A 26,735-nucleotide genomic window follows, 5' to 3' on the forward strand; every position below is an offset into this window, starting at 1 on the left:
CCTTATGATTGTTGCTTTCAATTCTCCATCAGGCATGTTACTTATATTTATTCCAGTTAGATCTCTGACTATGGCCTTATCTTATTGTTTCATTTGGGATAAATTCCTCCATCTTGTCATTTTATCTAAGTCTCTGCCTTCTTCTCTGTGTTAGAAAAGCCAGTTATGTCCTGAAAGCAATGGCCTTATGAAAAAGAGTTCATATAGTACTCAGGATCTATTGCTTCAGTGAGTGTCTCCAGTGTGTGGTACATTCGCTCTGTTGTTGTGTTTCGGCTGCTCTATTCTTCAGGTCAGTTGTCTGCAGAGGCTCTCCTTGCCTGCTGTGCACAGTATTTGGTTCCTGGACTAAATGTGGTGAGTTAACTAGGCATGCTGTGGTCTGCTTGTGAAATGAGACCTGACAACCTAACCGTGAGAATTAGTGCCCTGCAGAAGTCTCTGGTTGAGAGATGTGATAGGGGCAGAGGCTTGTGCTGATCTTCTGTGGGAGGGGTCCACCATGCTGGGACAGAGGTAAGCTTGACTGAGAAGAGCAGTCCAGCCAGAGCATAGGGGGTGGGGTTTGTGTAGGCAAGTTAGGCAGACTTGTAACTGTGCTGCCTCCTGCTGGTGGCTCTGTGTTTGTGCTGAGTGGCAGGGTAGGGAAATGCCACTGGCCAGCTCCCCTTTTTCCAGAGAGGTATATATGAGAATGCTTCCTCCTTGGGACTATCTCCAAGAAAAGTGAATAATCACCCCACTGTGGACCCAGGTATTCTTCAGATCATTGTTTCCATGCTGTCTGTTTCCCGGGTTGTCAGTCTTCTCTCCAGGAGTAAGGAATGTCCTCAGGCATCAGCCAAACCCACTGACCTTTAAAATTATAGACTTTAAACCACACTGGATGCAAGAACTCATGAAATTCAGGCCCTTTTGTTTTCTAAGCCAATGGTTTTGGGAAACATTCTCCTTGTGCATTCCCTTGTGTGTTCCTCTCTCTTTTGCCATTTTCTGAGATTGTGCTTCCTTCTTTTGTAGCAGCTGCAATCTGTTTCTCCCCTAAGCCTCATCTTTGCACCTCCTAGCTTCTTTGATGTGGCCTCCTCTTACTCTTTAGTTGTGGTATTTATTCTGTCAGCCTTCAAGTTGATTTCTGGGGTATTTAAGAGGATTTAATTGTTACCTAGTTGTGTTCATGGGATGAGACAAGCCTAGAGTCCTCTTACTCTGCCACCATCTTGGGGTTAATTGGCACCAGTTTACTTTTAATATTAAAACTCATTTTAAAATAACTTCATTTTAGTTTTAGCCAGTTGGACCACATATTAAAATACTTCAAAATTCCTTTTCCACAAACACTCTACAACTTTCTTTTTTTACATTCATATTTTATCCTACTTTCCCCCTCTTTAAATAACCAACCTCGATTTAGCACAAAATTACTTTCTTTTTCTTAAACAAGAAAGTATTTCCATCCCTCATACTTTCTTTTACCAAAAGCACACATCCTACTTTTCTTGCTGTAAAGATGCTTCCCTTGTTATTTATGGTAGCTTTAATCACATAAATTAATCAGAATTCTCAACTCTTAGGAAACTTGACTAAGAAATAAACAATTGTGAACTATTTTTTACATTAGCATTCTGTGAAAGTATAAATGCTTTCTATGATTTCTGGAAACATATGCTTTTTTTAATAGAAAATTTTTCAGCATAGTATAAAATATGTTTACTGATAGACTCAAATATCCTTAGTTCCTCTATAAAAGGAAACCAAAAGTGGATAGGCCTGTGCTTGGTAATTTATGTTTCACTATTTTATCCTATTTGAAATTATCTGAATAGTCAATGAATTTAACTTATTACTTAACTTACCAAAACTTTAAGGTTTCAGGTTACCCCAATGAGTAACTACTTAAAAAGTTCACCTAAAAATATTTTTTCCTACTTATCTCTATTTAATTTACTTTCATTAGCAATTATGTTTAGAATATCCACAAAAATTTTATGAGAAATTAGACAAAGTCAGCCTTTATTCCAAGGTATTTTTATTATTGACAAATATTTTGACAGAAATAACAGAATCCAACAGTACGTTAAAAGGATTATTCACCATGACCAAGTGGTATTCATTCCTGGGCTGCAAGGTTGGTTCAACATCTGCAAATCAATGTGATACAATACAGTAATAAAAGAAAGAACAAGAACCATATGATACTCTCAATAGATGTTGAAAAAGCATTTGACAAAGTACAGCAACCTTTGTTGATCAAAACTCTTCAAAGTGTAGCGATACAGGGTACATACCTCAATATCATCAAAGCCATCTATGAAAAACCCACAGCAAATATGATTCTCAATGGGAAAAAAAAAAAAAAAAACAAAACAAAACAAAAACTAAGAGCTTTCCCCTTAAGGTCAGGAACATGACAGGGATGTCCACTATCACCACTGCTATTCAATATATTACTAGAAGTCCTAGCCTTGGCAATCAGACAACAAAAAGAAATAAAGGCATCTGAATTGGCAAAAAAGAAGTCAAACTCTCACTCTTTGCAGATGATATGATACTTTATGTGTAAAACCCAAGAGACTCCACTCCAAATCTGCTAGAATTCATACATGAATTCAGTAAAGTGTCAGGATATAAAATCAATGCACAGAAATCACTTGCATTCCTATACACCAACAGCAAGACAGAAGAAAGAGAAATTTAGAGGTTCATCCCATTTCAATTGCTTCCAAAACCATAAGATATTTGGAATAAACCTAACCAAAGAGGCAAAGAATCAGTACTCAGAGAACTATAAAGTACTTATGAAAGAAATTGAGGAAGACACAAAGAAATGGAAAAATGTTCCGTGCTCATGGATTGAAAGAACAAATATTGTGAAAATGTTTGTGCTACCTAAAGCAATCTACACATTATTTGCAATCCCTATTTTGATGTGGTATCAAAATACCATTCTTTTTTTTTTCAAAGAAATGGAACAAACAATCCTAAAATTTATATGGAACCAGAAAAGATCCCAAATAGCCAGAGGAATGTTGAAAAAGAAAGCCAAAGTTGGTGGCATTGCAATTCCAGACTTCAAGCTCTAGTACAAAGCTGTAATCATCCAGACAGTATGGTACTGGTACAAAAACAGACACATAGATCAATGGAACAGAATAGAGAGCCCAGAAATCGACCTTCAACACTATGGTCAACTAATTTTTGCCAAAGCAGGAAAGAACGTCCAATGGAAAAAAGACAGTCTCTTCAACAGTGTTGGGAAAATTGAACAGCCACATGCCAAAGTATGAAACTGGACCATTTCCTTACACCACACACAAAAATAGACTCAAAAGGGAAGAAGGACCTCAATGTGAGAAAGGAATCCATCAAAATCCTTGAGCAGAACACAGGCAGCCATCTCTTTGACTTCAGCCACAGCAACTTCTTCCTAGAAACATTGCCAAAGTCAAGGGAAACAAGGACAAAAATGAACTATCGGGACTTTACCAGATCAAAAGCTTTTGCACAGCCAAGGAAACAGTTAACAAAACCAAAAGACAACTGACAGAATAGGAGAAGATATTCGCAAATGACATATCGGATAAAGGGCTAGTATCCAAAATCTATAAAGAATTTATCAAACTCAACACACAAAGAACAAAGAATCTGATTAAGAAATGGGCAGAAGATATGAACAGACACTTCTGCAAAGAGGACATCCAGATGGCCAACAGACATATGGAAAAGTGTTCCAGGTCACTTGGCATCAGGGAAATACAAATCAAAACCACAGTAAGATACCACCTCACACCAGTCAGAATGACTAAAAGTAACAAGTCAAGAAATGACAGATTTTGGCGAGGAGGAGGAAAAATGGAAACCCTCCTACATGCTTGGTGGGAATGCAAGATGGTGCAGCCACTCAGGAAAACAGCATGGAGGTTCCTCAAAATGTTGAAAATAGAGCTACCATATGACCCAGCAATTGCATTACTGGGTATTTACCCTAAGATACAAATGTAGGGATCTAAAGGGGCATGTGCACCCGAATGTTTACAACAGCAATGTCCACAATAGCCAAACTATGGAAAGAACCTAGATGTCCATCAACAGATGAATGGATAAAGAAGAATTGGATAATTGGATAAAGAAGAAGAATTGAATGGATTTCAATGGATAAAGAAAGAATTTAAATGGATAAAGAAGAATTGAATGGATACAATTTCATTGTATCTATCTATCTATCTATATATATCTATATACAGATACTATATATATAGTATATGGAATATAATAATGAGATACTATGCAGTCATCAAAAGAAATGAAGTCTTGCCATTTTCAATGATGCGAATGGAAGTAGAGAGTAGTATGCTGAGCCAATTAAGTCAGTCAGAGAAAGATAATTATCATATGATTTCTCTGATATGAGGAATTTGAGAGGCAGGGCGGGGGGGTTGGGGAATATGGAAGGAAAAAATGAAACAAGATGGAATCGGGAGGGAGACAAACCATAAGAGACTCTATCTCACAAAATAAACTGAGGGTTGCTGTGAGGTGGGGGTGTAGGGAAAGGGTGGTTGGGTTATGGACATTGGCAAGGGTATGTGCTATGGTGAGTGCTGTGAAATGTGTAAGCCTGACGACTCACAGACCTGTACCCCTGGGGCTAATAATACATTATATGTTAATAAAAATGATTTTTAAAAAATAACAGAACCTTATTTGATTAGTAAACCTAGGTGGAACTGCATGTCTGCAGTGTATTTAATGTTGGTACTCTGAAGACATGCTTATGTTAACTAAAACAAATTTAAATTAGCTTCTATTTGCCAAAGATTGTCTCAAATCATGTGAACCTGAAAAACATTTGGGTTAGTTTCTACTAAGTTTGAGACTTTTATGAATACTTAATTCATGTAAGTGCTTATTTGTTTAAATCAATTAAATAGAGATCTTTTACAAATTAATTTTAATAATATGAACCAGAGGTAAAAAATAACACACATCTGCACTGACACATTAAACATTAAACATATCACACAGATATGAACAGAGACCTTAACAGCTTCCATTTTACTAGTTATAATAGAAGTTGTTTCTAGGTTGTTTTCCTGTTAAATGAAGCTGCCTGTTTCAATGGCTAAAGCTAAGTGTTTTTTTTTTTTCAGGTTTTTATTTAAATTCTAGTTAGTTAACATATATGGTGATATTGGTTTCAAGTATAAATTTAATGATTCATCACTTACATATAACAATGATCATTACAAGAGTCCTCCTTAATACCCATCACCCAGTTAGCACATCTCCCACTCATTTCCCCTCAATCAACCCACAGTGTATTCTCTATCTTTAAAAGTCTCTTATGGTGTGCTTCCCTCTCTTTTTCCCCTCCCCCCATGTTCATCTGTTTTGTTTCTTAAATTCTTCATATGAGTGAAATCATATGGTATTTGTCTTTCCTTGTCTGACATATTTCACTCAGTACAATACACTCTAGTTCCATCCACCACAAATGGTAAGATTTAATTCTTTTTGGTGACTGAGTAATATCTCCCTGTGTGTGTGTGTGTGTGTGTATGTGTGTGTGTGTGTATACATATCACATCTTCCTTATCCACTTATCAAGCGATGGATGTTTGGGCTTTTTCCATAATTTGGCTATTGCTGACAATGCTGCTATAAATATCTAAAACTAAGTTTAAGTGATCTTTTTTTCTTTTGTTTCTTTACTGGTAAGAATGACCTTTCTGAAGTTTGTACTTTAACATGTATATCTCAGGCACAGAGAATAATGCAAGTTATAAATCTTTTAAGGTAAACAGGGAAAGTTTGGAGATTGAGATGAAGGAACTGGTGAACTTCGAACTGCTTCTAGAGTTATATTTCTAGTTTTTCAAACATTTTGAAGATAAGGACTGTTGATTTCAAATCCTCAAAGAACTAGGTTGCAACTTAATTAGCAATATAAATTAATCCACCCACCCACCCAACTATATCATCTTCAAGTTGTTTAAGGGAGAAGGCCTAAAAAGAATTCCTATCCGGCTCTGAATATGAGCTATGGTCTCAGATTTAGTCAGATTAGTGGTCTCCCATTTTATATTCCTTTTATCTAATTGCTAATCTCAGGAGGTAATCCTTTTACAAAAAAATTGAGGTTCATCTCTGGCTAGTTTTTTTTTTTTTTAAGATTTATTGATTTATTTATTTGAAAGAGAAAAAGAGAGAGAGTGAGTGTGTGCGTGCATGGGGGAGGGGTAGAGGGAGAAGAAGAGACAATCTTTTTTTTTTTTTTAAGATTTTATTTATTTGAGAGAGAGAGAGAGATATCACAAGCAGGCAGAGAAGGAGGCAGAGAGAGAGAGGGGAAAACAGGCTCCCCACCAATCAGAGAGCCCGATGTGGGGCTCAATCCCAGGATCCTGAGATCATGATCTGAGCCAAAGGCAGAGGCTTAACCCACTGAGCCACCCAGGCACCCCATGGAAGAAAACTCTCATGCATTGCTGGTGAGAATGAAAAATGGTATAACCACTTTGGAAGATAGTTTTGTGGTTTCTTACAAAACTAACTATACTTTTGTCATACGTTTCATCAATCACACTCATTGGTATATACCTAAATGAGTTTAAGACATGCCCGGACAAAAACTTGCACACTGATATTTTTAGCACTTTTGTTCATAATTCCCAAAACTTGAAAGCAACCATTATGGCTATCTATAAGTGAATGGATAATTAACTAGTATATCCAAGAATGGAGTATCACTCAGCACTAAAAAGAAACAATCTATGAAACCATGAAAGGATATGGAGAAACCATAAATGTATATTAAAAAATGAAGAAAATCAATCTAAAAAGGCTACATAGTCTATGATCCTAAGATATGACATTTTAGAAAAGGTAAAATTATGTATACAGTTAAAAAAAAAGTCAATGGTTTCTAAGGCTTGGGGAGGGAGGGATGAATCAGCAGAGCACACAGGATTTTAAAGGCCGTGAAATGATTCTGTATGTTACTATAATGATGGATACATGTAATTATACATTTGTTAAACCTATAGAATATGCAACACCAAGAATGAACCATAATGTAAACTATGGACTCTGGGTGATAATGATGTATCAATGTGAGTTCATCAATTGTAACAATGTATCACTCTGCTGGGGGATGTTGATAGTGGGAGAGACACACAGGCAGTGTATGTATGGGGGCAAGAGGTCTATGGGGAAATCTCTACCTTCCACTCAATTATGTTGAACTGCTCTAAAAAATTAAAGTTTATTTAAAAGAGGCAAAATAATAATGTAAACTAAAATAAATTTTAAAGTAACAAATAAAATGTTGCTATGCAGTGCAGGCTTTAAATATCAGTTGTGTTTTCAGATAATTACACATGTCATTTAAAATAAGCAAGTTTATACAAATCAAAACCACAGTGAGATATTACCTTAACACCTGTTAGAATGGCTATCATCAAAAATATAAGAGATAAAAAGAGTTAGTGGAAAAGTGGAGAAAAGGCAAAAATTGTCCACTTTTAGTGGGAATGTTAACTTGTACTGCCAACTGTGGAAAACAGTATGGAGCTTCCTGAAAATAATTAAAAATAGGTCTACCATATGATCTAGCAATCCCACTCTTGACTATATACCCAAAGGAAAGGGAAACTGGGCCTCAAAGAGATATTTTCTCTTCCATTTTCATTGTAGCATTATTCACAACAGCCAAGATATGGAAACAGATATACATCAACAAATGAATGGATAAAGGAATTATCTGTTAATTGAAACAAGCCAGACAGGGTAAAGGGAAGTGAGATATATTTTATATTAATCCTTGAGAAAGGAGGAAATCCTGTTGTTTGTGACAACATGGATGTATCTTGAGGGCATCATGTCAATTGAAATAAGCCGCACAGAGAAAGACAAATATTTCATAGTGTTACCCATACGTGAAATAGAAAAAAAACAAAACAAAACATAAAAATTAAACTCAGAAGTAGAGAGTAGAAAAGTGGTTGCCAGGGGCTGGAGAAAATGAGGAGAGGTTGGTATAAAGGTGTAAACTTTCACCTATAAGATGAATAAAGTCTGAGGATATGGCATAATAACATAACTGAAATTTGCTAAGAGTAGAACTTAAATGTTTTTATCTATATAAATAAAATACATACATATGTATGTATGGTTGATGGATGTGTTAGCTAGATGTAATCCTTCCATAATATATATGTTCACCAAATCATCAAAATGTACAACTTTAAATATCTTATAATTTCATTTGTCCATTTATACTTCAATAAAGCTGAAAAATAGGCAAGCTTCTGAAATATTTATCTTAAAATTATACATTTTGGAAGTCCTCTTGTCACTTCATATGCAAGAGAAACCATTTCCTTTTAATTATCCTTATTTCTAAAATATCCCACTTGAAATACTCTTATGTCTATATGGCCCATTTGGTTTTTAATATTTTTTTAAGATTAAATGATAGTTTTTTAAAAAGAATTATCATTCACAGTGACATGCATGGGAAGAATTTACTAAAAATGGCTTGATCTCCTCAAACATATAATTATTTCACAAGGGTCCTGATAATGATAAAAACCAAAGTGTGTCTTTTGACATCTCTGCACAATTGAGAAAACCTCTTTTCCTTGTTTTAGACCAAAAGAAGATAAGGGCAATCCTTGGCCTGGAGAACAAACATGAAGAAATATCCCAAACAGATCTGATAATCCCATTTTTATTAGTTACATCATCAATGCATCCCCAAAGCTACACACTCAGTTCAAAATAATAAAATTGTATTCAGTGATATTACTTGAAAAATACAGTATTTTGTTCTTAATATTTCAGCTTCCAGGAAATTATAGAGGCAGGAAGAGGCAATGAACTGAAATTTCACAATGTTACAGAAACTTAAATATTTCCTTCTCATAATTATGTATACCACTAATTCTTTTTTCTCTTGCCAGTACAAAGGAGTCATAAACATAAACTATAAGTTTTATCAAATTGAGTTAAAATGAAAGATTCTGACCTAATTGTGAAGTGATACAATGACTAAATCGTTTGTAATAACTAAAATTTCATCTCTTTGCAGTGGCCCAAGAATGACTGCAATTTAACAGTATTTGTCAAAATACTTTTATCCCCATAAAACTAACAAAGCTCTATTATATGAGATTGTTATAAAAATATTATTAAAAACACACATTGCATGCTATTATAAACAGGGTTTAACAAAACATAATGTATGTAAAGAAAATTCATAAGACACAGATGTGCCTCTTGATTATTCAAAAGCCACACCCCTACACAGCTATAATCCATGTCAAGAAAAGTAGTTTGGTAGTAACTCACATTTTTTCCCCATGCTGCTTTCTCCCCAATCACAATGGGTTTGCTGTCTTCTAAAGTAACCATTATTCTGACAGTTGTGGTAGTAATTGTCTTGTTTTATGACAGCACTTTTTTCCCAACCAGAAATGCATTCCAAAACAAGTTTATTTGAATCAAATTATATATGTTTGTGTGTATTTATTATTCCATATCTACTTCTTTCAATTAACATTATGTTCTGCGAGATTCATTTATGTTTTTCCATTTAACTATAATTTACTAATTTTCCTTGCTTTATACTATTGCTTTATTATGCCACAATTTACTGCTATTTTTAATCTATAAAATATTTTTAAGGTACACATTTTAATACCTTGAACTATCTGGTACATAGTTGGAACTAGGAAGAATATTGCTAGATGAGTAGTCTTTTTTTTTTTTTTTAAGATTTTATTTATTATTTGACAGAGAGAGCGAGCGAGCACCAGCAGAGGGAAGGGCAGAGGGAGAAGCAGACTCCACTGAGCAAGGAGCCCAGCATGGGGCTTGATCCTAGGACTCTGGGATCAACACCTGAGCCAAACATAGATGCTTAACTGACTGAGCCACCCAGGCACCCTGCTACATGAATATTCTTATACATGTGCTTCAGTGCATATGTATACACATTTGTGTTGAGTTGATATTGGAGGTGAAGAATCAAATTCCTACTAGTTTTATATGAGCTTTTACATTGCTACATGTCCTCATGAAAATTTGTCACTTCCTGTCTTTTTAATTGTAACCAGTTTGGGAGATATACACAGGAAATGCATAATGTTTTAAAATTGCATTTCTTGTGGTTTATGGTTTTAGGGCCTACATTTAAGTTTTTAATTCATTTTGAGTTGAGTTGAGTTAATTCATTTCTGTATATGGTGAGATAAGGATCCAATTTCATTTATCTGAATGTGATTATCCAGTTTTCCCAGTCTATTTATTCAAGTGAATATCCATTCCTCATTGCTCATTCTTGCATCTTTGTCAAAGATCAGTTAACCTTGAATGCACAGATTTATTTCTGGGCTCTCACTTCTGTTTCATTCTACATATCTCCTTTAAGGCCCATATCTTATGTTTTGGTTACTATTGCTTTGTAATATTTTTTGAAATCAGAAAGTGTAAATGAAGCAAGATGGGATTGGGAGGGAGATAAACCATAGGTGACTCTTAATCTCACAAAACAAACTGAGGGTTGCTGGGGGGAGGGGTGTTAGGAGAGGGGGGGTGGGGTTATTATGGACATTGGGGAGGGTATGTGCTATGGTGAGTGCGGTGAAGTGTGTAAACCTGGCGATTCACAGACCTGTACCCCTGGGGAAAAAAAATATATGTTTATAAAAAATAAAATTAAAAAAAAAATTAAAAAAAAAAGTGCAATGCTTCTAGCTTTGTTCTTCTTGCTCAATATTGCTTTGGCTACTCAGGGTCTTTTGTGGTACCATATGAATTTTAAGATAATTTTTCTATTTCTATAAGGCATGCCATTGAGATTTTGATAGGAATGGTATTGCATCCCTAGGTCAATTTGGATATTATGATTATTTTTTTTTAAATAATTCTTCTAACCCAGGAACATGGGAAGTCTATTTATCTGTGTTTTATTTCTCTCTGCAAGTGAACTGGTTGTTTTGAATTAGCCAGTAGCCTAGACTTGACTAAACTTTGTCCAGGAGGTAGTTCTGGCTCTGGTTGATACCACATACCTTGGGTATGCTTTTCTCATAGTAATGGCAGAAGCACAAGATACTAAGCCCAGCTCTACTTGCGTCATGTGCATTAATACCCCATTAGTCATAACAGATTTCAAAACAACAATAAGAACAAAAGTCTAAGAACAAAAGTCTAAGAGCAACCACAAAATCAAAGTAGGTTACATGAGGTAGGAAATATATCCTCCCAGATACTTCTATTACATAGAGTTATAGTAAGAGATAAATGACATATGAATATATTGTCAGGAATATAAAACTCATTGAATAAATGCTTATGTATATATTTGAGCTTCACAACAATCAAATGATTGAAAGAGGAGTGTCTTATCTCAGATGATTTCATTTTGGAAATTGACCCATCAATATTTAAGGTCTAGAGACAAAAGTGCTGTTGTCATTGCCATTTAATATATGAATAATGTTTGAATAAACTATATTCATATTAGATTTATGATTAAAACAAGAAAGTTATCATCTCATCCTGTCAGTTAGAGGGAAGGTGTAGTATGCCACAACAGTGGTAGTGACACAAGGTACTTGTCTTTGACTCATCTCCTTTACCCACTTAAATATTTTATCCTGGGAGCACATCCTCATAGTAAAATGCCACTAATTGGGAAACTGATAGGATAAGTCAATAAATTTTGTTACAAAGAAACATTTTTATAGTAGGAATGGTGGAGAGTGGGAAATATAATTTATGCCAAGTTGGATCACAAAACAAGCAAACACTTGATAAGTGCTGATGGAAACAAACTCTTAGGAGTGGTTTACATTCACTTATTGGAAAGTGTATCTGTCTAATGCATTTTTTTCATGTATTACTTTGATAATTTTATGAGAGAATTAAAATATTCAAGGTATGAAAAGTACATATCTGTAATGAGACATTTCTTTTATTTACTGTTAATCATGTTCAATTTTCTTGTAGATAGTCTACATGGGCTGGTGTGAAGCACGGGAGCAAGACCCTTTACAAGACTGTGTGTACTCACCGACATTTCTAGCCCTGAGGGGATCATGTCTTTACAAGTTTCTGGCACCTCCAGTAAGTGTCTTCATCCAGTGTTTTTTTATCCATATTATCATTACAGAATGACATCAAGTTAATAATAGTAAATACCATATTACCAACATATTTTAAAAATAAAATACAGAAAAAAATGGAAAACAGTCCAAATGTTCTGAAAATATCTTCCTAAAAATATATGTTCTAGCATTAAATATTTATTTTATAACCCTGAAAGGCATTACTGTCCAGGAATTTATGACCTTCAAAACATGTTTGTCTATGTGATACAGGTCTATCTAAATTAAAAAATATAGCATTTTGATATCCTATTTTCTAGTCATCGGTCTTTGTACTAAATATGTATGGGTACCTATTGGACCTAAGGTCTTTCTTCTGGAAACATTTACCTCACACAGTAGTAGATTCTCCATAAATATTTATTGAATATAAATATCAAATGCCAGACCACTCACTTACCAGTCTGATACTACATAGGGTCTTGGAAACATCAAGTCTGACCTGTTGCTATTTTGAAGGACTATGTCTACACTAAGTTCAAAGGACCCAGAAGGCTGGAAAAAAGCCATTAATATTTATATATTTTACTATATTCCTACTCTGAAAAATTTCTTATGACTAGACAAATACATGTTTTAAACATAAAAAAGTGAAACGACTTCACTGTGGTGTTTGGTGTCTTCAAAATGTTATAAGGCCTTCACAACCTGAAATGACTTCCTGATATAAAGATGTCTTTTTAAAAAAGTAAAGCCAGCATTGACATCTAGTATTCTACTTTGTATGTAACTGGTGGCAAAATTACTATGTGTGTGGAATATAAAAACTTAGTATTTATATGTAGATAATATACACATTATTTAAAATATGTAAGTACATTGGGCAAATGAAGATTGTTACATAGAACATAAAACACTTGCTGACAAAGGAAGAGAAATGGTGATAAACTTAGAAGAGAGGAAACCAAAATACCACACATGGACCTCTATAAAAATAGCTCCACAACTGAGATATATAGTACATATAGGAAAGTTTCCTTGTGTACCATAATATATAAATAAAATAAAGAGGGAAATCAGGGTTACCTTTCTAAAACAAATGACATAAAAGTTTCTCATCTTTTAAAGGTGACAACATGGGACTGGACCCGAGCAGAGAAAACATTTTCAGTTTATGAGATTATGTGCAAGATTCTCAAGGTATGAACAATAAATAGGTAGTGAAAATTTTCATGGCTTTTCCTTACCAATGGTTCTGTGCTCATAAGTAGTTCATGAAAACAAATGATGCAAGGATATAAAAGATAAAGATAAAAGAAAAAAATATATAATGAATAGAATGCAAAGAATTATATAAGCACCCTCATATCAGTTTAAGTAATTACTAAGAAGATTCTGTAGTCTCTCCATCTGGGGAGAGGAACAGAAAGCTTAGTTCATTGAGGGAGAAATTCAACTGAAAATAGTATTAATTTAAACTTCAATTTTTACCATATTTGTTTTGTTTTGTTTGTTTTTCTTTTTTTAAATAAAACAGAAAAAAAGTCTTAGAAAAGATGAATTAGAAAATGCAGAAAATATAAAGGCATGTGCAAAGAAAGATCATTTTTTTTTAAAACCTCAGAGTTAGGTTACGTTTTTTTTTTTTTTAATGTCAGAGTTAGGTACTTCTGAGTACACCAAAGAATATATAATTGTCATAAATCAGTTAAAGTAATTAAAGTTCTGGCAATACACAAGATAATTGGGATGGGAAGTCATCAAGAATTCTGTAAAATTCTAAATGGTTTCTGTAGCCATTTTTAAGAAGCAAACTGGGAATAATTTATAAAACCTAAATAATAATCTGCATTCAGTTTTTACTCTGAGGTCTATAAGCTTGGAAGATGATAATTAAATTCTTGTTAAGGTTGACCTTGTTTGTGTAGCCAAGAAGAACTAAGTTCCCTGCATTTTATGTTGATTATTTTCTTCTAGTTAAAGATTCAGTAGAAAATGCTGGAATATTTACAACATAAATGAAATGTATCAAAAGTATCTGAAGGCTGAGAAACAAAAAAATATTATTACCTCAGAAATGTTTATAATTTTTCTTCCCTACAAAATAATCCTAGATTAAAGCTAACATTCATAGTAGCACAAGAGCTAAATAAAAATAAAGGTCATTGTTTGCTGATTACTGTGTATGGTTCTGGTTCTACTTTGGGGTAGATGGAGGAAGAACAACTCTGACATACTTGAGTTGATTTTTAGTAAAGAAGGCCCTGGCAACTCCTAAAAGGTGTAGAAGTGTCTGAAGAAAAGGAGAACATGCTCAACTCGTTTTTTTAAATAAATACCAAAACAGCTAATGGAATTATAATTTAATCTAATTGAATGAGATTCTAATTAAAATTTTTAGCCAAAAACTGGTGGAATTCAGAAGAAAGAATTAAAGAGAGAGGGGGAAGAAGGAAGAAAGTGGGAGAGAAAGGAAGGAAGGGAGGGGGACAGGGAGGAGAGAGGGAAAGAAGGGGAGAAAGAAAAGATAAAGGAAAAAGTAAACCAAAACTCACTACTCTAACAAGTCAGTTTTGTCAATTCCTTAGCCCTACACTAATGTAACTTTTTCATAGTAGTAATCCAGGATGCATTTCTATATTCTTATTTAGATTTAAATTATTTCCTAATCATTTTCCAAGTAGCTATATGGTCTTTATAAGCCTCTCTTAAATTAAAAAAAAAAAAAAAGGCGGATTGAGCATTTAAAAATAATTCAGTTTATGGTATTACTTGAAATAAGGACAGTTTTAAAGGAGAGAATAAGAATTATGTGTGGCTCCATGTAACCACTCACTACTTCATTTCTCTTAATTTTTTTTTTTTACAATGTTAAGATTATATGGTTTGTAATCTTTTCTTATGTAAAAATGTAGAGTTTTTTTTTATGTCAATATACTTAAAAAAAACAAAAACAAAACCACAAAACCTTGACATTTTGGTAGATGTAATGTATACCATCATTTGGCCATATTTATTTACCCGTTTAGGTGCTTTCTCATTTGTTCTATCAGACATCACAACAGTGACTAATTTATATAATAGATAGTGGTTGAATATTTGACATACACCAGGTAATCTTCTAAGTGCTTATTATATGGCTGGGGGAACAAAAAGCAGAAAAAGTCCCTTCTTTCACTGAACTTACACATTAGTAGGGTGGCAGACATAACATTAAGTTAACATGAAGGCACATATGCAAAAAGTCGATAGCAAAGAATTGATGTTTCCCCACAGACTTTATGTAACTTTCTAGTTATTTCTTTTAATCTAAATTCTGAGTTTTGGAAATCCTGGGTGGAAAATATTTCAACATATTCACGATGTTAGGTTTAGGTATCTAAATTCCTTCTTAGAAAAGTCATACCAATTTATACCACCATTACAAATATCTGCAAGTGCCCGTGCATTTGTTCTCTGCCCAAATTAAAATCAAATAGCACTTCTCATTTATCTTTTCCTATATAATTTCCTATTAGCTCATTAGTTGCTTTGGGAAAATTTTTTACGTAAGTTAGTGAGGTCTGGAGATAAATATTTTTAGACGCTCAATAGAATATAACTTTACTCTTACTTGTGATATGTAAATAAGAAAGCTCTCCTACCATTAATCAATACAACACTAATTTTCTGTGCTTCATGAATTTACATTTGGCACACAAAATTGTCTGCTGAGGATTCTTTTTCCCAAATGGAAATGTGATATAGCACAAGAATAGAGTGAACATAAGACTCAATGTTAAATGGATGGTTTTCCTGCATTCGGATCAGTGCCTGGAGGATGATTGGTTTAGCGCATCCAGACTCAGAGAGTTGGGTCTGGGAAGCAATTCTGAAGGGGGTCTTCTGTAACCCAGCCATCTACTGCCATGAGGGAACAGTCCTGTGCAGATGTATGGATTGTAGACTTCAGTCTCCAGAAAGGTATCTCTCGGATAAGGCAAATTTAAAGGCAAGTTTAATAATCTGGACAACAGAACATCTGGCCTGGTACCATTAATAGAGAAAACCCTCTCCCTCTCTTCTAATAGGAAGCTATACCAGTACTTAGAAAAATGAAGTAATAATAGTTACCCATTATATAAAGCTAACACATAAGTGCCAGGTATTGTTCTCAGTTTCTTGACATAATAATTTACTTAATCTTTGCAACACCACTATGAAGCAATTATTTTTCCCATTTCACATAAATGGAAATGAAGGCAAAGAGAGTTTAAGTAAATAGTTCAAGGTCACAATAGCTAGTAAATGCCAGAAGTAAGGATCTGAATCTTGCAGTCTGTCTTAGAAATCTGTGCTCTTAAATATACTATATTACCTCTTTCTCTTTCAGGAAGAGCATTGATAAGTTAGACAGAAATGAAAATGAGAAAGCCAGCCAGGTGATGAGAAAACAAAATTTTCAGAACAAGACTCTTGACAAAAAATGACAACTCTGTTACTAAATACATTACCCTTTGTAAATTTAGTCAGCACTTTGACCTTCAATTTCTTCTGTTCAGTGGAGCTAACAAAGCATGGGATGCTCTAAAGGTTGGCAATTCATTAATCGATATGTGAATGTATTTTTATGAATTAATTCATACTACAAATGTTCATGAAGTACTTTCTATGTGCCAACCACCTAACTAGGTATTAGGGATCCCATGCATCTGGAGAGGAGAGCTGAGCTCCCAAAAAGCCTAGATGACCAAGGAATTTGAAGGGCCATTTTGGAGGAGGCCTTAAATAAACTTGAAAGATAAATGATTATTAAAGGGTTCAGATGATGTCTTTTATTTAGAGTTAGAGTTTGGTGAGTGGGAGAAGAAGTGGGCATTGTGCATATAGGAAGTAATGGGTAAACTTTTCCAGGTGTACAAAGAAATATGTGTCATTTAAACAACTAAAAAACATTCCATATGTCTGTAATTTGGGTATGGAAGCTAATGCTGCTGCTTGCGTGGGGGGAGGGGAAGCTGTTAAAAGACAATAAAAAGGAATATAAAACTTATCTGAAGAACAAAGGAGCCCCCTAAGAATTTCAAGCCTGAGAAGTCACTGAGTTTGCCATCTTTAAAATAGTCTTCTAACTGTACCATGAGACAGGATGGGAGGGATGGGGTGGAGGGATGCTCCCGAGCTGCCACCAAGAACCTGGGATAGAGATGACCCATTCCAACAAGACATGGGCAGTGGGCTGGAGAGGTGCAGGGTCAGAAGAGGGGCAGAGGAGAAGACTGCATGGAGGCCTGCAGTGGTAATTACCCTCATGACAGCCACAGGCCTGTAAGGCCTGTCCTCTCTTAACCGCTCGGGTTTATCTGACTCTTGGGCAAAATGATTGCCTGAGTTCTCACTCTAAGACCACAGTGTAGCTGAATGCAGCTGGAAAAAAACTCACCATGTGTTGAATTCTGAGCTTGCACCTCAAGAAAGCCTTTAATTCTGTCTCACAGAATTCTGTCCTCTTGTCTAATCTACCAAAACCTAGGTTAAATCTCCTCTCTTTCCTCCAAAGTTAATAAATATTTCTCCTCCTTAATCTTAATTGATAGTCCTCTTTCCTACTTACAAAGGCTGTCAGCTTTGTAAATCCACTGGCAGCCCAGTTCTAGAGATGGCTGTCCTCACTCATGTCTAAGGCCAGGCCAGCTCCTCCAGTATAAGAGGTCTTACCCATCTGGCACAGCAGGGAAACTGGCATTTCTGCCCTGATAACCTCCAGTGCACATGTCCTGTCCAGACCCCATTGTACCTGACTGCTGGCATGCCTTATGGAAATCTCAGATGTTATATGTCTCAAATTTAGGAAGGGCAATTAATTGGTGAGGAACTTGAAATACCATGGAGATTAGAGAAAAAAGGAAAAACAGAAACTAGAATTCTGTTTTATTTTCTGAAACTAGGAGAAGAAGGAATGACCAACAGATACTTTATATAAAGTGGCAAAACCAGTACTCTAGATAATTAACTGATAGCATACTGATTCTTAGCACTGGGTACACTGACATTAGAGGACCTCATGTGCTGATCAAGAGGAGTATGTCCAGATGTCCTGGGACCTCTCGTTTATTCAATTTGGGGGCCTCATTAAAAAAAAAAAAAAGTAAAACTAGGAATAAAAATTGGGCATGAAAGTGAATATTTAGAATGAGGAAAAAAAATCACAACACAGAATAATTTTAAAAGTTAAGAAACACCAGAAACATTGGAAAATTTGTAAAAATGCATTATAGTTTTTACCAGCTATCCAACGCAATTCTTTAGTACTTTTTCCCGTATGACTTTGGAGTGCTGTATATTCTTTGATTGTCTCTTCAAACAAAAATAACTTTAAAATATCAGCTTCCACAGGAAAGAGAAGTTACTCCCTGTGTTTTGTCTGTACCTAACTGGTCACCTGTGCTATCTCCCAGCTGGAGAATACCCAAAGTGCCATCCTTAAGTACAATTCCTCATGTAACCTGAATCTCATCCTACAGCTGGATTTAGTAATTCAATTTCAGTGATCAGATGCTTCCTAGTAAGAGAATGACAGGACCTATCAGCATGATGTGAAAGCCAAGGCACAGTAATTTTCCTGTTAACCAATCAAGACATGAGGAAACACAGGAAGTGTGAATGGAGTATCTGACCTAGTTCAATGTAGTTGAATTGTATGAACCTCCTAATATCATGTGGCTAGCAAACCTTGCAAAGGAGGAGGTCTACTTGGTTTGTAGATAGTTAAAGCTTACCCCTTTCAGAGCCAGCATTAGACTGAGGAGGAGCAAGCCTTTTTGAAAGACCATCTCTCTCTTTTTTTAAAATTTTTAGAATACTGCTTTCCATACTAACATTATATGTTTTAAGTTTAAATTTTTGATAAAATATACATAGTGGTTAGTATAATAACAGTGATACTCTTACAAAATCATGTTCAGGAAAAAATGCCACAATATTATGGCTGGCTGCACTGAGTGAGGAGGGCTTTTCTATGTGTGTTGGTGGGAGATGGAGAAAGAGAGAAAGATATTCAACCAAGTAGATATGGGGATGGGGAATGGGAGCCTGATTTCTCGCTGTCAGACATAAGAGTTGCAAATATGGCAGGACAGCCCGAAATAAACCCAGTGGCGCTGGATTAGACTTAGAAATACTGCTATATGTAGGGAAAGGGTGGTTGGATTATGGACATTGGGGAGGATATGTTATATGGAGAGTGTTGTGAAGTATATAAGCCTGACGGATTCATAGACCTGTACCCCTGGGGCCAATAATACATTCTATGTTAACAAAAATAATTTAAAAAAAAGAAATACTGCTATACAATTGGTGTGTGTGCGTGTGTGTGTGTGTGCGCGTGCGTGCACAGACCTTACCCTGCCTCCTGAGAGTAGCTGGTTCAGAGAGTCCCCAACAGCAAGAGCACATCCAGCAACCAGCTATCACTTTCTTAATACCATCCTCCACTACGAGGAGCCAGAACCCTATAGAAAAATTGTTGCTGGGTTGACTGCAACATAGAAAGTAAAAGATAAGTTCAAATCATTATATTGTCCCAGAAAATCAGAAAGTGCTTAAAGAATGAAGGAGATATGTCAAAAGACACAGAACTGCTTCAAGGGTACCTGCTGACAAATCTGGGACAAACTGATATTCAAAATAGAAAGCCATGAATCTATCTTCACAAAAATAAGTAAATAAGTGGAAACTTCAATAAGAAACAGAACACTTAATAGTTTCAAAATACCTCCCTACACAGTACTTACTACAATTTCAAAAGAGAAAAGCGTAACTTTACAGGGGACTTCACAGTCTTCACAAGGTGATCAAAATTAACATTTTATTAGTGGAACAAATCAAAAGCATTATGCCTGATGGTATGATAGTAGAATATCACAATTAGTAGAAGAATATCAGGTCTCTTTCATTCCCCCAGAACTGTATAATAAACCTAATCTAACCATGAGAAACATCTGGTCTAATTTAATGTAATAATGACGAAACCCAACAAAATTTAATTTAATCTAGTGTGATGTGACCTAATCTATTCTGATCATAAGGAAATGTCAGAAAACCCATTTGAGGCACAGTCTACAAAACAACTGGCCTGCAGTCTTCAGTAGCATCAAAACTTCAATAGTGGTCAAACTATTATGGGCACGTGGGTGGCTGAATCAGTTAAGCATCTGACTTTTGATTTCGTTTCAGGCCATGATCTCAGGGACCTGAGATTGAGCCCCGAATGGGGCTCTGTTCAGGGCCTGGAGCCTGCTTAAGATTCTCTCTCCCTCTCTCTCTGCCCCTCTCCTGCTTGCTCTCTCTCTCAAAAAAAAAAAAAAAAAAGTATTAGTGTCAAAGTTATTAGAGTCAGGGTAAGGCCAGGTACTCTTCCCATTTAAGGCAATTTAAGAGCCATGACAACTCCATACCAAGATGATTCTGAACTGGTGAATCATGAATGAAGTATAAAGGACTATAGAGCAATAATAGACAATGTCAAATTCCCTGTTCTCATGGTTGTATTATAGTGATATGGGTGAATATCCTAAGGCTCTTATTTGTTAAAACTACATAGGAAATTATGGGGGTGATGGGTGATGAGGTATCACATTGGCAATTATCAAATGGTAAGAAATAAGCCTTTGTAATTCACATGCAAATTTTCTTTATGTGATTGTAATAAAAATATCACATTTCAAGATTTGCTAAATAGAACTATAAAACAAACATACAAGAAAAACAACCCTGTCTCATGTAGAGTAGATGCAGCAAATCATTCTAAAGGCACTTTTTTTAAAAAAGATTTTATTTATTTATTTGACAGAGAGAGACATCACAAGTAGGCAGAGAGGCAGGCAGAGAGAGAAACAGGCTCCCCGCTGAGCAGAGAGCCTGATGCGGGGCTTGATCCCAGGATCCTGAGACCATGACCTCCTTCAAAGGCAGAGGTTTAACCCTCCCTCTAAAGGCAGTCTTGCTGGTAAAGAACATTTTAAGACAATACTGATTAAAATTTTGCTTAAATACAAGCAACTAAAAATCATTGTTAAAATGAGTAGAATAAAGAAAAAGATAAAAGGAAAAAATAATTTTATCAAATGTAAATAATAATAAAAAATTAAATTAATCCCATATTAAAGAAAGAAGTATTTAACTAAGTGAATTTTTTTCATGAGCTTCATATTTTGATATCAAATATATTCCTGAATTTCATAGTTATTATATTAGTAACTAAAAAGCTAAATCCAGTATTACCATTTCTTTTATCCTTACTACTAGTGTTTTAAACAGAAAAGAGCTGCTCCAAATTTTTTTCTGATCCAATTTAAATAAAAGCAAAAATTAAAAAAAATTAACAATGACATTCAAATATATAATATATTCATAAATGAAGATATTACAAGAAACAAAATGTGGAAGATAACATGTAGCATCAGAGTATATTGATATCATTATTAGGCAAGAACTAATGGTTTGTAATTTAGATAAAGAATTAATTTTGAGTAGAATTTTATGCCAATGGCATTATTAATGGGAAGGATATTATTTGACTCTGAAGTTACCAATTTTGAAAATTATTTTTTAGGGAAACCATCTCAGCAAAAAAAGATATGTCTGCATTTTCTGGATAAATTTATTTCAGTTTTCATTTTTTAGATAATAAATATTAATAACTATTCTTCAAAGTGTATCAATTGTTTTGCATTTTATTAAGTCATTTAAAATTGGCTAGGGTTCTTCATTTCTTAGTGTTTCACCAGAGAATTAAATTGTCCTAAAATGTGCAATCACTTCCTGAATCCAAGCTTCTTAAACTATGTTTTATATTTTTCCCTCTGCATTTCACTGGTGATTTCTTTTTAAATATTTTATTTATTTGAGAGAGACAGAGAGAATGAGAGAGAGAGAATAAGAGAGGGGAGGGTCAGAGGGAGAAGCAGACTCCCCAGTGAGCAGAGAGACGGAAGTGGGACTTGATCCTGGAAGTCCAGGATCATGACCTGAGGTGAAGGCAGTCACCCAACTGGCTGAGCCACCCAGGTACCCACACTGGTCATTTTTTAAGAGGCTTTACAAACTGTAAACTAAGGTAGTGTTACTGCTCTGGATAAGAACTATGGTTTCTCTTACCCTGATATCTGTCTGTGGAAATGCCTCGGGACAGCAAAGACAGGGTGACTGCTGTCCACAATGCCAGCGACAGCTACTTCAAATCCAGCCTCCTTTCTTAATGAAACACAATGATCATCATTGATAAACATTTGACTTTATCTTTTATATTTTTATTTTAGAATTGTCTTGGATTTATTAATATTTTAGCATTGTATATGACTTCTGAAACCTGATGATTCCTCAAATTTTATCTTTTTTGTTAGAATATTTACAGACTTAAAATACTTTTATAAAGCTTCTAAAAAAACTCAATGTCCTTATTTAAAGCAGACAAGTATCTCTTAGCAATGGAATGTGGGAATAAAAAGATTCAGTTATTTCCCCTCCTTGGGAATGTTATACACAAAAGATACCTAATCTTGTTTTCCAAATAACCAAAACCCATCCCTGTCTTTCTTAATATCTAATTATTTATGGCACATTCCTTCCTCATTTAAGTGGGTTTAAGAACAATATGTTTATGAATTATCACAACTTCATGTTGCAGAAATCTATTTTCCTTCAGTCTGACTAGAAACATAGCCTGTCTAATTCTGTAAATAAGTACTGGGAGCATTGCTATTCTAATTCTTAATATTATAACTTATTCCAATAATTTTAATAAAACATGAGAATATAGCTATGTTAGGAAAATCTTCCAAATGAAACACATTTCAAGTGAAATTTATATAATACTCATAAAATATGAATAGGTTTAACATTTTAAAAAAGTATTTAAAATAATTGAAAAATCTTCCATAATAATTTTCTGGTTATGAAAATTTTGTGTGGGCAGTTAGTGAGAACATACCTTTTGTTTAAGGAGAAAGTTAGAAAATTGGCTTTACATCAGGGAGATGCAAATTAAAACCACATTGAGATACCACCTTACACCAGTTAGAATGGCCAAAATTAGCAAGACAGGAAACAACATGTGTTGGAGAGGATGTGGAGAAAGGGGAACACTCTTACACTGTTGGTGGGAATGCAAGTTGGTGTAGCCACTTTGGAGAACAGTGTGGAGATTCCTCAAGAAATTAAAAATAGAGCTTCCCTATGACCCTTCCATTGCACTACTGGGTATTTACCCCAAAGATACAGATGTAGTGAAAAAAAGGGCCATCTGTACCCCAATGTTTATAGCAGCAATGGCCACGGTTGCCAAACTGTGGAAACAACCAAGATGCCCTTCAATGGAAGAATGGATAAGGAAGATGTGGTCCATATACACTATGGAGTATTATGCCTCCATCAGAAAGGATGAATACCCAACTTTTGTAGCAACATGGACGGGACTGGAAGAGATTATGCTGAGTGAAATAAGTCAAGCAGAGAGAGTCAATTATCATATGGTTTCACTTATTTGTGGAGCCTAACAAATAGCATGGAGGACAAGGGGAGATGGAGAGGAGAAGGGAGTTGAGGGAAATTGAAAGGGAAGGTGAACCATGAGAGACTATGGACTCTGAAAAACAATCTGAGGGTTTTGAAGGGGTGGGGGGTGGGAGGTTGGGGGATCCAGGTGGTGGGTATTGTAGAGGGCACAGATTGCATGGAGTACTGGGTGTGGTGTAAAAATAATGAATACTGTTATGCTGAAAAAATAAAAAAAGAAAAAAAAAAGAAAAAGAAAATTGGCTTTATTGCCCAAATCCATTTGGTGCCAATCTCAAGGATTCATCCTGTAAGAAGAAAATAATTTGTATTCCTCAATTCAGTATAAACTCTTTCAGGTCTATTTTAGGTTTTGTGGTAATCTCTCTAGACTTAATATATTTGGATTTTTGTTTATAGACATTTTCTACCTTGCAGATTTACTATTGTATGAAATCTTAAATCTGTTTGACCTTCCAAAACCTTATATTATTATTTACACTGGTGCACATAAAGTTTTAGTACTGGAAGAAACCAGGTATAAGCCACTTCTGAGGCCTTCATTCATAAAGGAACATTGCAGAAAAGCATTGAAATCTCCAAGTTGTTTTAGAATGTCTTTTTTCTTTAAAGATATAGTGTCATAGAAAATTTTCAGTTCCAGTTTTTAATCATGTAATTTTATTATTATCAATAATTATATTTGTTTTATTATATATTTATTAATAAAATATTGTTATTGCTATTTTTCTATTGTTTGAATGATATCAACTTCTATGATTAATATTTTTCCATAGAAATTCAGCAACACACACTCAACACTGTCTATATCCTGTTAGTTATCCCTTGCATTTTTTTTTAATTTTTATTTTTTATAAACATATAATGTATTATTAGCCCTAGGGGTACAGGTCTGTGAAACACCAGGTTTACACACTTCACAACACTCACCATAGCACATACCCTCCCCAATGTCCATATCCTTTGCGTATTTTAAAGAGTTGAATAAGTTGTACCCATTGCTCACTTCCCACTTTATAAAGTATTAACAATGAAAATTAGAAACACTCTAGGTTATGACTACTCAGTCACTGCTGTAGAAGGAACACGTGAGGACCAACTCTCTGGACCCATTCTGCTCTCTGTCCTCACTGGATCATAAACCTTTAAAGTATGGTTTTACAAGCCTGTGATGTTTACATTAAATATGTCAGGACATATACTGTTAGAAATGGGCTTTGCAGTGGGTCAGGTTTTTTGTTTTTTTAAAGACATATATGAACCAGATTTATTAAATTTAACTTATGTGATTAGATTTCATTGCTTGCTTCCCCTTTTAGCTTAGTAGCTATAAAATTATATTACATCTGTAAGGAAAAAAGAGTCTTTGGCCAAGCTCTGAAATGCCTGAAGAATGAAAATAGCCTGAAATGCTATTTTCAATTAGCATGTAGTTTTCTTATCTTTTCTTTTTTTAAAAGATTTTATTTATCTATTTGAGAGAGAGAGAGAGAGAGAGAAAAACACAAGCAGGGAGAAGGGGCAGAGGGTGAAGGGAAGCAGACTTCCTACTGAGCAGGGAGCCCTATGTGGGGCTCCATCCCAGCACCATGGGATCATGACCTGAGCCAAAGGCAGATGCTTAACCAACTGAGCCATCCAGGGGCCCAACACATATTTTTCTAAATAATGATATTAGGAGCATTAAAATTTACCTTGAGACTACATCTTTTTTTTTTTTAATTTTATTTATTTATTTGACAGAGAGAGATATCACAAGTAGGCAGAGGGATAGGCAGAGAGAGAGGGGGAAGCAGGCTCCCTACTGAGCAGAGAGCCGGATGAGGGCCTTGATCCCATGACCCTGAGATCATGACCTGAGCTGAAGGCAGAGGCTTAACCCACTGAGCCAACCAGGTGCCCCAAGATTACATCTTTTTTTTTGCTGTTGCTCAGGTTTTTATTTTAATACCAGTTAGTTAACATACAGTCTAATATTAGTTTCAAGGTATAGACTTTAGTGAGTCATCACTTATATACAACTCCCAGTGCTCATCACAAGAAATTCTCTCCTTAATATCGATCACACATTTAACCATCTCCTACCCACCTCCTCTCCAACAACCTTCAGTTTCTTTCCTATAGTTGGTTTGCCTCTCTCTTTCTTTGCCTCCCTATGTTCATCTGTTACGTTTCTTAAATTCCACATATGAGTGAAATCATATGGTGTTGTTTTTTCTCTGACTGATTTATTTCTCTAGCATAATACTCTCTAGCTCCATCCATGTCATTGCAAATGGTAAGGTTTCATTCTTTTTGATGGGTGAGCAATGTTCCATTGTATATCTATGCTGCATCTTTATCCATTCATCAGTTGATGGACATTTGGGCTCTTTTCACAGTTTGCCTGTTGTTGATAATGCTGCTATAAACATCAGGGTGCATGTATCTTTTCAAAAGCCTATTTTTTATCCTTTGGGTAAATAACTGGTAATGAAATTTCTGGATCATAGGGCAGTTCTATTTTTTAAAAAATATTTATTTATTTATTTGTCAGAGAGAGAGAGAGAGAGCACAAGCAGTGGGAGTAGCAGGCAGAGGGATAAGCAGACTCCCTGCTAAATAAGGAGTCTAATGCAGGACTCTATCCCAGGACCCTGGGATTATGACCTGAACTGAAGGATCATGATCTGAAACAGACATTTAGCCAACTGAGCTACCCAGGCATCCCTGGGTAGTTTTATTTTTAACCTTTTGAGGAACCCCCATACTGTTTTCCTGAGTTGCTGTACCAGTTTGCATTCCCACCAACAGTGTTAGAGGGTTTACATCTATCAACAGTTGGATCTTGACAAAATGATCCTTGTTCCTAACTTTTTAAAAAACTATTTATTGAGAAAATTCTTTATAGGATTCCAATTTGTTGTGGCCAACAAAACATAATTAGGAGAAAAATTATTCACTCCTGTGAAAGGTTTTCCTTTCCAAAGATATAGATATATAAACATGCATATGTGTGTTTATGTATTTGTCTGTGTTGGGGGATGTGTTTTGTCATTTTGTGCTCTGGAGGTATTGGTTATGATATTT

General features: G+C 35.1%; 1 protein-coding gene across 4 annotated transcripts in view; it reads left to right on the forward strand.

Annotated features, from left to right (window-relative positions):
• SNTG1 (syntrophin gamma 1) overlaps nt 1-26,735 on the forward strand; it is an 890,620-nt gene that overhangs the window by 781,373 nt on the left and 82,512 nt on the right. For all 4 annotated transcript variants that reach the window (XM_032841184.1, XM_032841181.1, XM_032841185.1 and 1 more), the window contains 2 exons: nt 12,016-12,132; nt 13,242-13,313. In XM_032841184.1, the coding sequence (XP_032697075.1) occupies nt 12,016-12,132; nt 13,242-13,313 (189 nt within the window). The remainder of the gene's footprint in view (nt 1-12,015; nt 12,133-13,241; nt 13,314-26,735) is intronic.

This window comes from Lontra canadensis, unplaced genomic scaffold (genome assembly GCF_010015895.1).
Source record: "Lontra canadensis isolate GAN:19392208 unplaced genomic scaffold, GSC_riverotter_1.0 scaffold121, whole genome shotgun sequence".
In the NCBI taxonomy this organism is placed as follows: domain Eukaryota; kingdom Metazoa; phylum Chordata; class Mammalia; order Carnivora; family Mustelidae; genus Lontra; species Lontra canadensis.